This window comes from Salminus brasiliensis, chromosome 23, assembly GCF_030463535.1.
Source record: "Salminus brasiliensis chromosome 23, fSalBra1.hap2, whole genome shotgun sequence".
Taxonomy (NCBI): domain Eukaryota; kingdom Metazoa; phylum Chordata; class Actinopteri; order Characiformes; family Bryconidae; genus Salminus; species Salminus brasiliensis.
This window is the reverse complement of record NC_132900.1, coordinates 29,533,740-29,546,505: the sequence shown is the minus strand read 5'-3', so window position 1 is coordinate 29,546,505 and position 12,766 is coordinate 29,533,740. Positions and strand designations below refer to the sequence as shown.

Sequence of the window (12,766 nt, the reverse complement as noted above, 5' to 3'; positions counted from 1 at the left end):
ATGACAACGTTAATATTTTAAGCCGACCCCGTGTATAATATAATCTTTTATATATCATGTATATACTGTGCATATCTGTAAAAACTATATATTTCTTTTATTTATTTATATTTGCATTTATATTTGTACCCTAGATTTTTATAGTGTTTACATCTGTAAATATTATAGAATATTGTATAAATATTTAAATATTATATAAATATTATATAAATATTGTAAAAACTATAGATTTAAATAGTGTTTATATCGTCGTGTACTCATGTACTCAAGCTGCATACCACTACATTTACATTTACGGCTTTTAGCAGATGCTCAAGACTAACCTCAGCTAGTTTGACTAGACTAAAATTCAAAGCTCTAAACGTACTAGACACTACTGAACACAAGTCAATAAGGAGACCATAATACTCTACGCCCAAGTCCTCTCAGAAGAGGAGGGTCTTCAGTCTGGGTTTGAGGACAGCGAGCGTTGGACTCTGCTGTTCGGACACCCAGAGGAAGTTCGTTCCACCACTTCGGTGCAGGACAGTGAAAAGTCTGGACGCTCGTCTTCGTGGATCTTAAAGGATGGCGGGTCGGGCCGAGCCGTACTTGAAGCTGGAAGGGCTCTTGGTGCAGATCGGCTTTTGACCATCGCCATCAAGTACGGAGGGGCTGGCTGGTCCAGGCTTGGCTTTGTAGGCCAGAGTCAGGGGTTTGAATCTGATGACCTGGGCAGCAGCTACAGGAAGCTACAGTGAAGAGAGAACGCAGCAGAGGAGAGACATGGCTGAACATATAGTGTGTATAGAGCAGTAACAATGCAGCAGATCAACAAAATTACGAGCTCTGTTTACTAAAATAAGGTCAGTATTTGATCAGAATACAGAAATGATCATGCGGGATCAATGCTGATCAATTGGACGTTTATTAAACACTTTAGTCCTCCCCAGTCTTCACTATTGGCCTATCATTTTGGCTTTGGAGTGCCACAGGGCTCAGTACGTGGCCCAATTCAATTTTTGCCTTTCATTCAGAAAACAGAATTAAATGGAGAGTTGTTCATTTGTTTATTGTTTGTTTGTTTGTTTGTTTGTTTGTCTGTCTGTCTCTCCTGGCTCGGCTCTTGTTTGTCCTGAGACGCCCTTCGCCTTAAGAATGCCTGTATAAAGGTTAAGAGCTTTTAAAAGTGTGGTGTAAAAGAGTGTGTGTTTCATTGATCCGTCTGTTTACTGTCTGGCTCTGTGTTTTTCCGCATACCTTAATGGCTCCGGGCCCTCAGCAGGTCCCAAGAGGACGGAGGCCCCTACGCATCATTAAACTCCAACAAAAGGGCCCAACAGGGGCCAAAGATACCACTTTCAGAAAGCACCTCATTGTCCAGTCTACCTTAGCTCGCCCTGGACACTCTCGTACGTCCTGAATCTCTGACACTACATGTCATTCTTTTATGTAGCTGTTACTTTTACCTTTTTAATAGATGCAGTATTTGGACAAAAGTTTGGGGACACCAGCTCATTTGCTGTTTCTTCAGAAATCATGGGTATTAAAATAAGAGTTGATCCTGCTTATGTTGGAGTAACTGTCTCTACTGTTTAGGGAAGAAGACTTTCTACTAGATTTTGGAGGAGCATTGCTGTGAGGATTTGATGGCATTCGGCAACAAGAGCTAGTTAGTGAGGTCGGGATGTTATTGGATGATGATCACCACCCCACTATATCTCATTCCCAAATCCCCAACTCATCCCAGAAGTATTTCAGAGAGCACAGTTTCTCCACTGCTCCACACCTCTTTGCTGCTGGGGGGTTTTATACCCCTCTACTAGCCCACGCCTGGCATTAGGCAGCATGGTGCCAATAGGTTCATGTTTATCTGCTCCAGTCAGTCCTATTCTATTGGCAAAATGTCTTCAAGAGGGCTAGACAAGCCGTCTAGTGCCTGTACTTGAAGACAAGTAGGGTTTATGTAAATTCGGGGAGGGGGGTACATCTAAATCTGAATATATAGTCAGATAATATATATAAAACTGTGATGTAACAGTTTTGGGGATTTTGAATTCGCCCGTTGTCCAGCTCAGTCTTGGTTCTGTTAGATGAGGAACGACAGTGTTTGAGGATCAGTGTTTGTCACTGTCAGATACCGAACTCTCATCATTCGGGACAACCTCCTTATGAACCCTTGACTTCTGAGAAACGTTAGAGGAGCAGGTGTCCACAAACTAAAGTCACAATAGTGACCTCCCTGCAGTGGTCATCTCTTGATCACTGTGTCCCTCAGCAATAGCCCTTCTTTGCAGGATTTGAGCTCTTCATGCTCCCCCTCTCTCTCTCTCTCTCTCTCTCTCTCTCTCTCTCTCTCTCTCTCTCCTCTCACTGCTGGCCCGGGGCCAAAGCACACAGCCGGCTCCCATTTGACCAAAGGCCTGTCAGGCTCTGTGTAAACAGTAATTTATTACCCGCCCCGCTCCCGTTGCTTTTTCAACCGGCTGTGAACGCAAAGTATTTACGTTTCCAACGACAGCGGCGGCAACACAGCCTCTCCCGGAGACTGCGGCCTGCTTACCGAGCGTGTTTGTGTGTTTACCTCTCTGTGCTGTGGAGTGTGAACTGTATGGATTATGGCTGGAGCTGCTGATGCAGTGTGTACTCCAGCACAGACCCAGCTGCTCTCACTGATACTGCAGGACAAACAAAGTGTGTGTGTGTGTGTGTGTGTGTGTGTGTGTAGGGGGGTCTGTCTGCTAAAGGACGCTTTAAAAGCTACAGATGAGTGAAGAATGTGTGAATGATTAACTGAGTGTCATTCCTTCCCCTCTCCTCCTCCTCCTCCTCCTCCTCCTCCTCCTCTCCCCTCGTCACGTCTGCAGCTTCTTATCAGATCCCTCTCCTCCCTAATGTCTCTCTCTCTCTCTCTCTCTCTCTCTCTCTCTCTCTTGTCTGCCCCACTCTCTCTCTCTCTCTCTCTCTCTCTCTCTCTCTCTCTCTCTCTCTCTCTCTCTCTTTCTGACTCACTCTTTCTTTCTGTCAGTTCTGTCTAATTCTCACATTCCTGTTCTCTCTCTCTCTCTCTATCTCTCCTCTTATCCATTACCCCTCTATCTCCCTTTTCTCTCCCCATCTCACCTTCTCTCCCTCACCCACCTCTTTCCTCTCCCAGCATCTCCTGTATTTCATTATCTCGCCCTCTTCTCTCTCACTCTTTCTCTTTCTCCTCATGTTCTATCTCTCTCATTGTTTTCTTTATCTATCAGTTGCCTTCCCATCCCTCTCTCTCTCTCTCTCTCTCTCTCTCTCTCTCTCGCTCTCTCCCCCCCTTTCTCTCTCACTCTCGTTCTGGCTGGGTCTGCTCCGGAGCAGCTGGGATGTGTAGACTGTGGATGATGTCACGACGGCGTCCTCCCCTGTGTTGATGGAGGGGTGATGGAGGGATGTGTGCGGATGGATGGAGTGTGTGGACGGAGGGCTTGCTGTTTGGGCAGAAGCCCAGCGGTGTGGAGGAGAGAGAGATGGAGAGACCAGCATTCCTTCACTCTGATGAGCTCTCTCTCTTTCTCTCTCTCTCTCTCTCTCTGTCTCTCTGTATCTCTGTATCTCTGTCTCTCTCTCTCTCTCTCTCTCTCTCTCTCTCTCTCTCTGTCTCTCTGTCTCTCTGTCTCTCTCTCTCTCTCTCTCTCTCTCTGTCTCTCTGTCTCTCTGTCTCTCTCTCTCTCTCTCTGTCTCTCTGTATCTCTGTCTCTCTCTCTCTCTCTCTCTCTCTCTCTCTCTCTCTCTGTCTCTCTGTCTCTCTGTCTGTCTGTGTGACACGTCTCTACTCCCTCCATTACCTTACTCTAATACTGAACACACAGTCACTCACGAACACACACACACATACACACACACACACACACACTCTCTCTCTCTCAATTCTGTCTCCCAGGTCATGTCCAGAATTCTCTCTGCTCTCCCTCTATTCTAGTCCCTGAAGAGAAGTACTGCCAATAGAATAGGACTCTATTGAGCTGGGGACGTGGTCACTAACACTCCTCCAAATTCTAGTAGAAAGCCTTCTTCCCTGGACAGTAGAGACAGTTATCCCAACCAAAGCTGGATGAGCTTTTTTTAATGCCCTCGGTTTCAGAAGAAACAGTGAATGAGCAGGTGTCCCAATACTTTTGTCCGTATGGTGTATGTCTCTTGCCCTCTTGTCCCCCCTCTCTTTCACTCAGACAGGCCATGTGCAGCACCTGCCTCAGGACGCACAGCTCTGTCAGACCCTTCACTGGTGTACCGCACACTACCTCAACACCACGCACCGCCTGTCGCAGATTATCTCCACTGCTGCGTCTCAGTTAAAGCAGCTGTGTGCTGATCCAGAGCCTGGATTTAGCTTCATGTCCATCACAATCAAGAGCAGTTTGGGCCTAAATAAGGATGTGAGTGCTTTCTCATCCAGTCTGCTGAAAAATGCTATGAAGATGATTGATTACTTTCCCCCAGATGCAGTCAGTTAGCCAAGATGTTCGGTATCTGACGTGTGCTTCTTTAGATTACAAGACGCTAGGCTAACTCTGCTATCACCAGACTATCACCAATCTCAAACACACCCAAAAATGTCTCTCAAAACACTTTTAGACCTTCATTGGTTTTGCACAGAAAATCGATTTGGTGAAGAACATTAGTAGTAGTTTACTTACTTTAGTCTATGCTAGGCTAATGTTGCTAACAATCCCTGGACTTAAACGGACACCAATTTTATCTCAAATCTCAAAACGTTTCCAGATCTTTAATGGTTTGGCGCAGACTAATCAGTGAGGTTTAGAGCACAGTTAGGACTTACTTTAATCTATGCTAGGCTAATGTTGCTAACAAACACTGGACTTAGTTGGCTGTCACTGGCTGTCATTAGTACACAATCACGTACCCAATCAAAAATATCTGGCTTTCAGATCTTTAGTGGATCAAATCTTTTTTTTCTTTCTTTTTTTGAGGCTTTATTGGTTCATGGGTCAGTGATCAGTCATGCTAAAGTAGATTTGTTGGCGAACTGTTTCTTTAATATGTGAAGTTATTCATTTTGAACAGCTAAGACTCTCCAGGCTTTTGACAGGCAGCGTATCTCCCTCCTCAAACCAGAGACAGGAAGAGGGAGCATGTGGGGATATCTCCAGCACCACCTTCCCTCCCTGCTGACTCACAGCTCAGTCCAGACTAAGAGCTGATCTAAACCAGTCTTGCTAACGTTCTCCCTCAAACCATGAACCTGGAAGATGATGATGAAAGGGCTGTGGAGGTTGGAGCCTCAGCCTTTCGTTCTCCAGATATATATATATATAACCCCCCCCAGCATTGAGCTGTGGAGCAGTGGGAGTACTATTCTCTGGTATGATGGTGGTGGAGCTCCATCCAGTACTTCTGGGATGAGGTGGGTCGGTGATCATTCAACATCCTGATCTCACTAATGCTTTTGTCGCTGTATCCATGTGTTTGGGTTCATTGTGCTGTTGCAACATTTAGTGGTGTCCAGGTTTCAACCATCTAGCTGGTGGTTTGAGGTTATTCTGAAGAATTCTGAGGGAGCCCTCCATCACTGTTCCATTCACTCCATCCAGCCCTAGACCATGACGGTCCCATCACCATTCTTAACAGTTGGTACAGTGTTCTTGCGGTTGAATCCCTCCCCTTCACTCATCCAAACATAACTTTGGCCATTGATGGACAAGATCTTTGAGGAACTTTTTGAGATTCTTCAATTTGAAACTGTGGAGGTACCTTTTAAGGTGCTGTAAGGAACCTTCAAGAAAAAGGTTCTTCGAAGGACCCATATATATATAAACCCCCACCCCCCACCCCCAGCATTGAGCTGTGGAGCAGTGGGAGTACTATTCTCTGGTCTGATGGTGGTGGAGCTCCATCCAGTACTTCTGGGATGAGGTGGGTCGGTGATCATCCAATGTCCCGACCTCACTAATGCTTTTGTCGCTGTATACAATCAAGTCCTCAAAACAATGAATGAGCAGGTGTCCCAATACTTTTGTCCACATAGTGTGTTTATGAGGGAATTATGTCTTTACATAATGGCTGTTCTGACTGGAAATGTTATAAATTAATAATGGGTTTATATATAAAACCTGATCGTAGACCAGCGTTCTTCGTTTTCCTCTTCTCGGAGGCTGTTTAGTCATGCCTGAGTCTGCGCCCAACAGCCTAACAGCAGAGTGTGTTGTGCTCTATTAATGTGTTGGAAGTAACACAATCTTGTGCTTTCAGACGATGGAGGCAGGGGTCCTTTACTGGCATGTTCCCCAGTCAGGTTCTTTATGGAGTGCTTAAATGCATTCCGCACTTCCAGCACGCTGTCAGGGGAGGCTTTTAATCTGCCAATGAGGCTTCTGTATTTGTTCAGGAAGTGCATTTGTGTGTTTCCCACATTTCGTGAGTTTCTTCGCTATTGCAGCTGAAGACATGCTGAAGACATTTGCATGAGTTCACTGCTCGTCTAAAGTGTAGGAACACATTTGCGTCTTAATGTGGAGTAATAGTCTACCTTTAGATGCTCATCCTATGTGAATAGTTTTCATTAAAAACAGCTCGTTTAAAAGCCTAGTGTTTCTTAAAGACTTTTATCAGTATCAGCCAATGTTCAAGCTTTAACTGTCACTACTGGTGTGGATCTTCTGGCACAGATCCAAAGTTTAAGCACAGTCCCACATATTCTCTGTTGGACTGTTGGAGGTCAGGACTTTGGGAAGGCCATTCAAATTAATGTTAGCCTGCTTCATCCATGTGTTTGGGTTCATTGTATCGTTGCAACATTTAGTGGTGTCCAGGTTTCAACCATCTAGCTGGTGGTTTGAGGTTATTCTGAAGGATTCTGAGGGAGCCCTCCATCACTGTTCCATTCACTCCATCCAGCCCTAGACCATGACGGTCCCATCACCATTCTTAACAGTTGGTACAGTGTTCTTGCGGTTGAATCCCTCCCCTTCACTCATCCAAACATAACTTTGGCCATTGATGGACAAGATCTTTGAGGAACTTTTTGAGATTCTTCAATTTGAAACTGTGGAGGTACCTTTTAAGGTGCTGTAAGGAACCTTCAAGAAAAAGGTTCTTTGAAGGACCCATTCTTAAGCGTGAAAGCCTGTGCAAAGAGCTAGAGTTCTTTTCAGTGAGAGAAAACCTCATAGTTGGATCCAAATGTAATAGTCTAAAGATCCTCTAGGATCCGTATTTCAAAGTTCTTTGAAGAACCTAATTTTGTACTGAGGAATCTCAGAAGTCATCTTAGGCACCTCTAAGAGCATTGAGGAACATTTGAGGTCTTGGTCGGAACCAAGAGATTCTTCAAGGAATAATTGTATATATATGCTATAATTTTTTTTACAGCATAAAATAAAACTTTAGCTCTTTGCACATGCTTTCATCCTTAAGAGTGGGTTCTTTTAAGAACCTTTTTCTTGAAGGTTCCTTAAAGATGAAATTTGATTTTAAAAGAGGCTTCTTGTGGTCAAACTGCTTAAGGATAAATCTCTTACAGGACTTGATCAAATTCATTTTTCTTTTTTTTATTCTACATGCAGTTTCTAGTGACACACTATGTGGACAAAAGTATTGGGACACCTGCTTATCTATTGCTTTATCTGAAATCAAGAGTATTAATTTTGTGGGGGGGGGGTTTTTGTGTTTTTGTTGGAGAAGGCGGCTTTCTACTAGATGTTGGAGGAACATTGCAATGAGGACTTGAATGAAAACCACCCGACCTCCTCATCCCCAATTTGCAAATATTTTCTGGGAGGTTCCTCAAAGGTTCCTCTGCAGTTTTAGAAGTTACAGATGTTCCTTGAGGATCTTGTCCTGTTAACAGGGATAGAGCAGTGGTTTTCAGGTTTTTGCTTTATGAGATGTGCGAGAACCTTCTGAAGAACCTTCTCTGAAGAATCTGTAGTGGCATAATCAATGACCGCAATGTTTCATAATAGTGAAGGCCCAGTTATTGTTCCTAACAGTCAATACTATAGCTGAAGTTCTCCCTTTCTCTCTCTCTCTCTCTCTCTCTCAATTTAACTCGCCCTACAGGTCCATCTTTTAGAAAACCTCATTCACATTTTCATTTGTGGTGTTTTTGTTACTCTCCCTTTGACCATATATCTTCACAGCAATCCCTGAAGTACGATCTCACAAGATCTCGACATAATCTTTCACTTTGAGGAACCTGGTTACAGAGTCTAGACTGGATGTCATCCAGCAACATCCTAATGAATCCCTGTCCCCCCCACCAGCATGAAATCATCCATTCACCAGCCCAGAATAGACTTACACTCTCTGTCCAAAAGTTTGTGGACACCCCTTCTAATGAATGCATTTAGATACTTTAAGTTGCACCCATTCCTGACACAGACGCACACATACACCTTGTCTAGTCCCTGTAGACAAATACTGTCAATAGAATAGGACTCTCTGGAGCAGATAAACCTGAACCTACTGGCATTGAGCTGTGAACTACAATGTATGGATAAAAAAAATTGAGACACGAGCTCATTCATTCTTTCTTCTGAAATCAAGGGTATTAAAGAGCTGATCCTGCTTTGGTTGGAGTAACTGTCTGTACTGTCCAGGGAAGAAGACCTTCTACTAGATTTTGAAGGAGCACTGCTCTCCCCACCTCATCACCAACTCGGCTCATCCCAAAAGAATAGAATTGAGCACCATAATTCCAAAGAACACAACTGTACTGGGGCTTAGTAGCCCTCTAGCCCATGCCTGGCATTCTGCTAGCCCAATCACACTCCACTACAAGTGCTGGCAGCTTTTCCTGAGAAGCACCACCACATCTTTCCTACCACTGCCACCAATGCGACGTCAACACGCTTGGAGGAGAACCTTTAACTGTCAGTTTTTCTGTCAGCTGTCAGGCGCCCGCGTTGGCTAGCATTGCGCTGACTTGTGTAGAGCAGAGAGGATGGGCCAGCCTACCCACCTAGAGAGAACGAGGTCAGCTATGCTGTCTTGGACACCTGGGGACTGTGGCGTCAGTTGTAGGACTGTAATTTATCACAGCATATGAATCTGGACACGCACTATCTTGTCTTATTGTTGAAGCCAGATCTTTCTGTGGCTCACTTCCAACAGAAATGTGGTTTCAACTGGAGTTCACTCCAAGCTGGGGAGAGAGGAGGAAGCACTGTGGATAGGAGTTATAGACTGAATCTGTGTGTGTGTGTGTGTGTGTGTTTGTGTGTGTGCTTTATATGTGTGAGTGTGTGCTGGTGTCTTTCACTGCCCCCCCCCCCCCAGACTGTCCTTAAAGAATCTCAGACAAGAAAATGTGAATTATATGGTGCGTGTGTACTGTATGTGTGTGCATTAAGCACAAATAATATTAATAATAATAATCAAACTAATAATGATATTGCTGTAAAATGTATTTTTTGTATAATATTTTGTATAATATTATTATTATACATATACATGTATATTTTTAATTACTGAAGAATTACATGATTACTGGAATGCAATCATGTGATTCTTCAGTAATTCGTACTTGTGGGTGGAGTAACAGGTGCTGGCAATGCAGAAATCTCACGCTCTTCCAGTTTAACAGGAGAAAAGCTGACCCTCAATTGGTTTTTCAAATCAGATCTGGTCAGACGACCACCTGCACTGTTGCATTTGCATAAATGTATAATAATAATTGTATAATAATAATAATAACTGTTGCACAATGTATAATAATAAAATTGCCATAAATATATATATATAATATTAATAATGTCCATATTTTCCCAAAATGTTGGTTCTCATATCCTTGGACAATTCATGTGATATTTTGCTGCTCAGACTTCTATCTCAAAATCCATTTGGATACAGTGTAGAAGTGCCGAAATTCAGAGGTGGTCCGAGATAGAATTGTGATCGGCTTCCTGTAGCTGCTGCCCGCATCAGATTCAGAATCCTGACTCTGGCCTACAAAGCCCAGAACGGACCAGCCAGCCCCTCTGTTCTTGATGGCGATGGTCAAAAGCCGATCTGCACCAAGAGCCCTTCCAGCTTCAAGTCCAGCTCGGCTCGACCCGCCATCCTTTAAGATCCACGGAAGATGAGCGTCCAGACTGTTTCTGTCCTGAATACTTGGACGAAGAGTATTATGGTCTCCTTATTGACTTGTGTTCAGTAGAGTCTAAACTTAAGGGAATCTTTGAATTATTAGTCTATTCAAGCTAGCTGAGGTGTTTCTTGGGTAAATAGTGAAGCACTTTTGTAAACTTGTACAGATGCGTCTCAGCCTGGACAGTCTTGGCTGCTCAAATTGGATGTCCTTTTCCATCACTCACAGCTCGACAAACAACGTCCGTGTCAAATCCAGAGTGCGGTGGACCGCAAGTTCATTACTGACGCCTAGTCGTTACCGCAGCAACCCATGCTGTTGGGTTTGTGATGTCTGGACGTGCAAATCCGATGTGATTACCTGCAAATGCAACAGTGCAGGCGGTCATCTGACCAGATCTGATTTGAAAAACTGATTGAGGGTCAGCTTTTCTCCTGTTAAACTGGATGAGCGTGTGATTTCTGCATTGCCAGCACCTGTTACCCCACCCACAAGTACGAATTACTGAAGAATCACATGATTGAATTCCAGTTATTTCTTATCATTTAAAAAAAGGCACCATAAATATCGCCCAATCCATTTTTGGAAGAAGATTCTGGGAGAATTGGTGCCTTTTCTGAAACATATTTTTGCTCGTGACTGTATATGCATCTCCGACCTGGCGCACGGGTGGCCATCGTCACTAGCTTTTTCAGGCCTAACCTTGCCACCTTCCAGCCGGCTACACAAAACAACAGCTGACATTTCAAATGGCCGGTATGGCCTTGTTATCATAGTAGAAGGGGGCGTGGGGGGGCTATGCTGCTCCTCATGTTGATACAGTCCAGGTAGAAGGTGATCCTGACCTCCTTCCACACATCTAGACCCCCAGATTATGAGTTTATGAAAACACCAGCGTTATGAAGTCCGTGTATCCAGTTTCAAACGCCGAGCCTGAGAAAGAAAACCGCTAGCGCTGACCAAAGCTAACCGCTGGCCGTCACAGACGAGCGGCTCCTCTGCTCGAGCAGATTGGCTTCACTGAATGGATAAATATTAGAACTGGATTATCCTAATCTGCCCGGAGGAAAGGCAGAGCTCGCGCCGGCAAGGTTAGTGTGTTTGAGGATGTGTGCTGAAAGTACCGTGGCAAATGGAAACAAGCTAAGGGATTGTGGGAAGAAGGGAAAGCGGGACAGGAGGGGGGCGGCACAAGGGGTCCGATTCATAAGCCCACCCGCCCCAGGGCCCCTAATGCTGGCTGATCCTCAAATCCCACTGATGGAGACCAGCAGACGCAGTCCGGGGACCTGCTGTTGGGACAGCTAGCGGGGTTTAGATAGGTGTTGGATTGTGTACTTGTGTGTGTATATATGTGTAGGGGTGTGTGTGTGTGTGTGTGTGTGTGTGTGTGTGTGTGTGTGTGTGTGTTTTTTTTTTTTTTGGGGGGGGGGGGGTGGAGAAGGTTGAGGGGCTGCATTTGGACTGATTTGGGTCCTGAAGTTACCTTCTGTAGCTCCATTGGCAAGAACCTGGAGATGCGATGCGATGCGTCTCAAGATACAGAGGTTACGATTCTGTATATTGCGATATATCGTGATACTGTTAGCATGATGATATATCTATATATAGATTTTTATTATTTATTTATTTCTTTTAATTTATTTTTGATAAAACTGTCATGGTATAAAACACATCATCTACATAAAATCTGAGTGAAAGTAAAGCTGGCTTTTTATCCAATCAGAACGGTGCTATCTGAATCCAGCACTGCTATCTAGCGCTCTGGGTTTAAATACAACATTAAATGAAAGCCCTTCCGCTACCAATCTTTACCTTTACCTTTAATTATTAATTAATAATAAATACTGTGTTTTTGAAAATCTATAAAATATCGCAAAAAATTATATCGCAATACTTCGATATATCAATACTTTCTTACATCCCTAGTTTGTAGACACCTGCTCATCTAGCATGTCTTCTAAAATCAAGGGTATTAATTGAAAGTCAGCCCTGCGGGAACAGCATCTGCTTTTCTGGGAAAACTTTTAACTAGATGTTGGGACATTGCTGTGAGGATTGGATTGCAGCCTTGGAGCACTGGTGTGGTCTGGTCCTGAAGCTGTGGGATTAGCTCTGGTTCTCAAACGCTACTCAGAGCCAGAGGCCCCTCTAGCCAACCTTAATTTTTTGTAGATACCAGTTTTTGATGCAGTAAGTTTCTCTGGCTTGTTCGCTACGTTACGCTCATAGCTCCAGAAACACACCTCAGCAGAGCTGAGCTTTGGCTGAGCGGCTGCATTTTTTCTAGAACTGCTGTGTGCTAACAGTGTCTGCATGTTCCCCCAGCTGCCTGCGAGACCATTCCCGAGCCCATCGCTGAGCAGGAGGAGGAGGACCCCGCCCTGCAGCAGGAGGCCACCGCAAAGTTCATCAAGAAGAAGCAGCCGTCCAAGAAAGTGAAGAGCAAGACAGGTAAGGCCATTTCTTCTAACACAGGCGCGGGAGGGGGTGGAGGGTGGAGGGTAGAACAAAGTCAGACCCACTCCCCCCTTCCATCCCACCCTAGCCCACTCCCCGAGGCTCTGGGTTTTGCAATGTGTGCATCTGTGGTTTGTTGCTCCAGGCCCTGTGTGTTCATGCATCTCGTGCTGGTCCATCTGGTTCTACTCTCCTCCCTCCCGACCTGATTGGGCATAATAGCTGGTGAATTGCAATTTT

The 12,766-nt window shown here is 44.5% G+C and overlaps 1 protein-coding gene across 3 annotated transcripts in view; it reads left to right on the top strand.

Annotated features, from left to right (window-relative positions):
* The window catches only part of bbs9 (Bardet-Biedl syndrome 9), a 157,432-nt gene that overhangs the window by 83,610 nt on the left and 61,056 nt on the right, over positions 1 to 12,766 (top strand). For all 3 annotated transcript variants that reach the window (XM_072668459.1, XM_072668458.1, XM_072668460.1), the window contains one exon: positions 12,395 to 12,520. In XM_072668459.1, the coding sequence (XP_072524560.1) occupies positions 12,395 to 12,520 (126 nt within the window). The remainder of the gene's footprint in view (positions 1 to 12,394; positions 12,521 to 12,766) is intronic.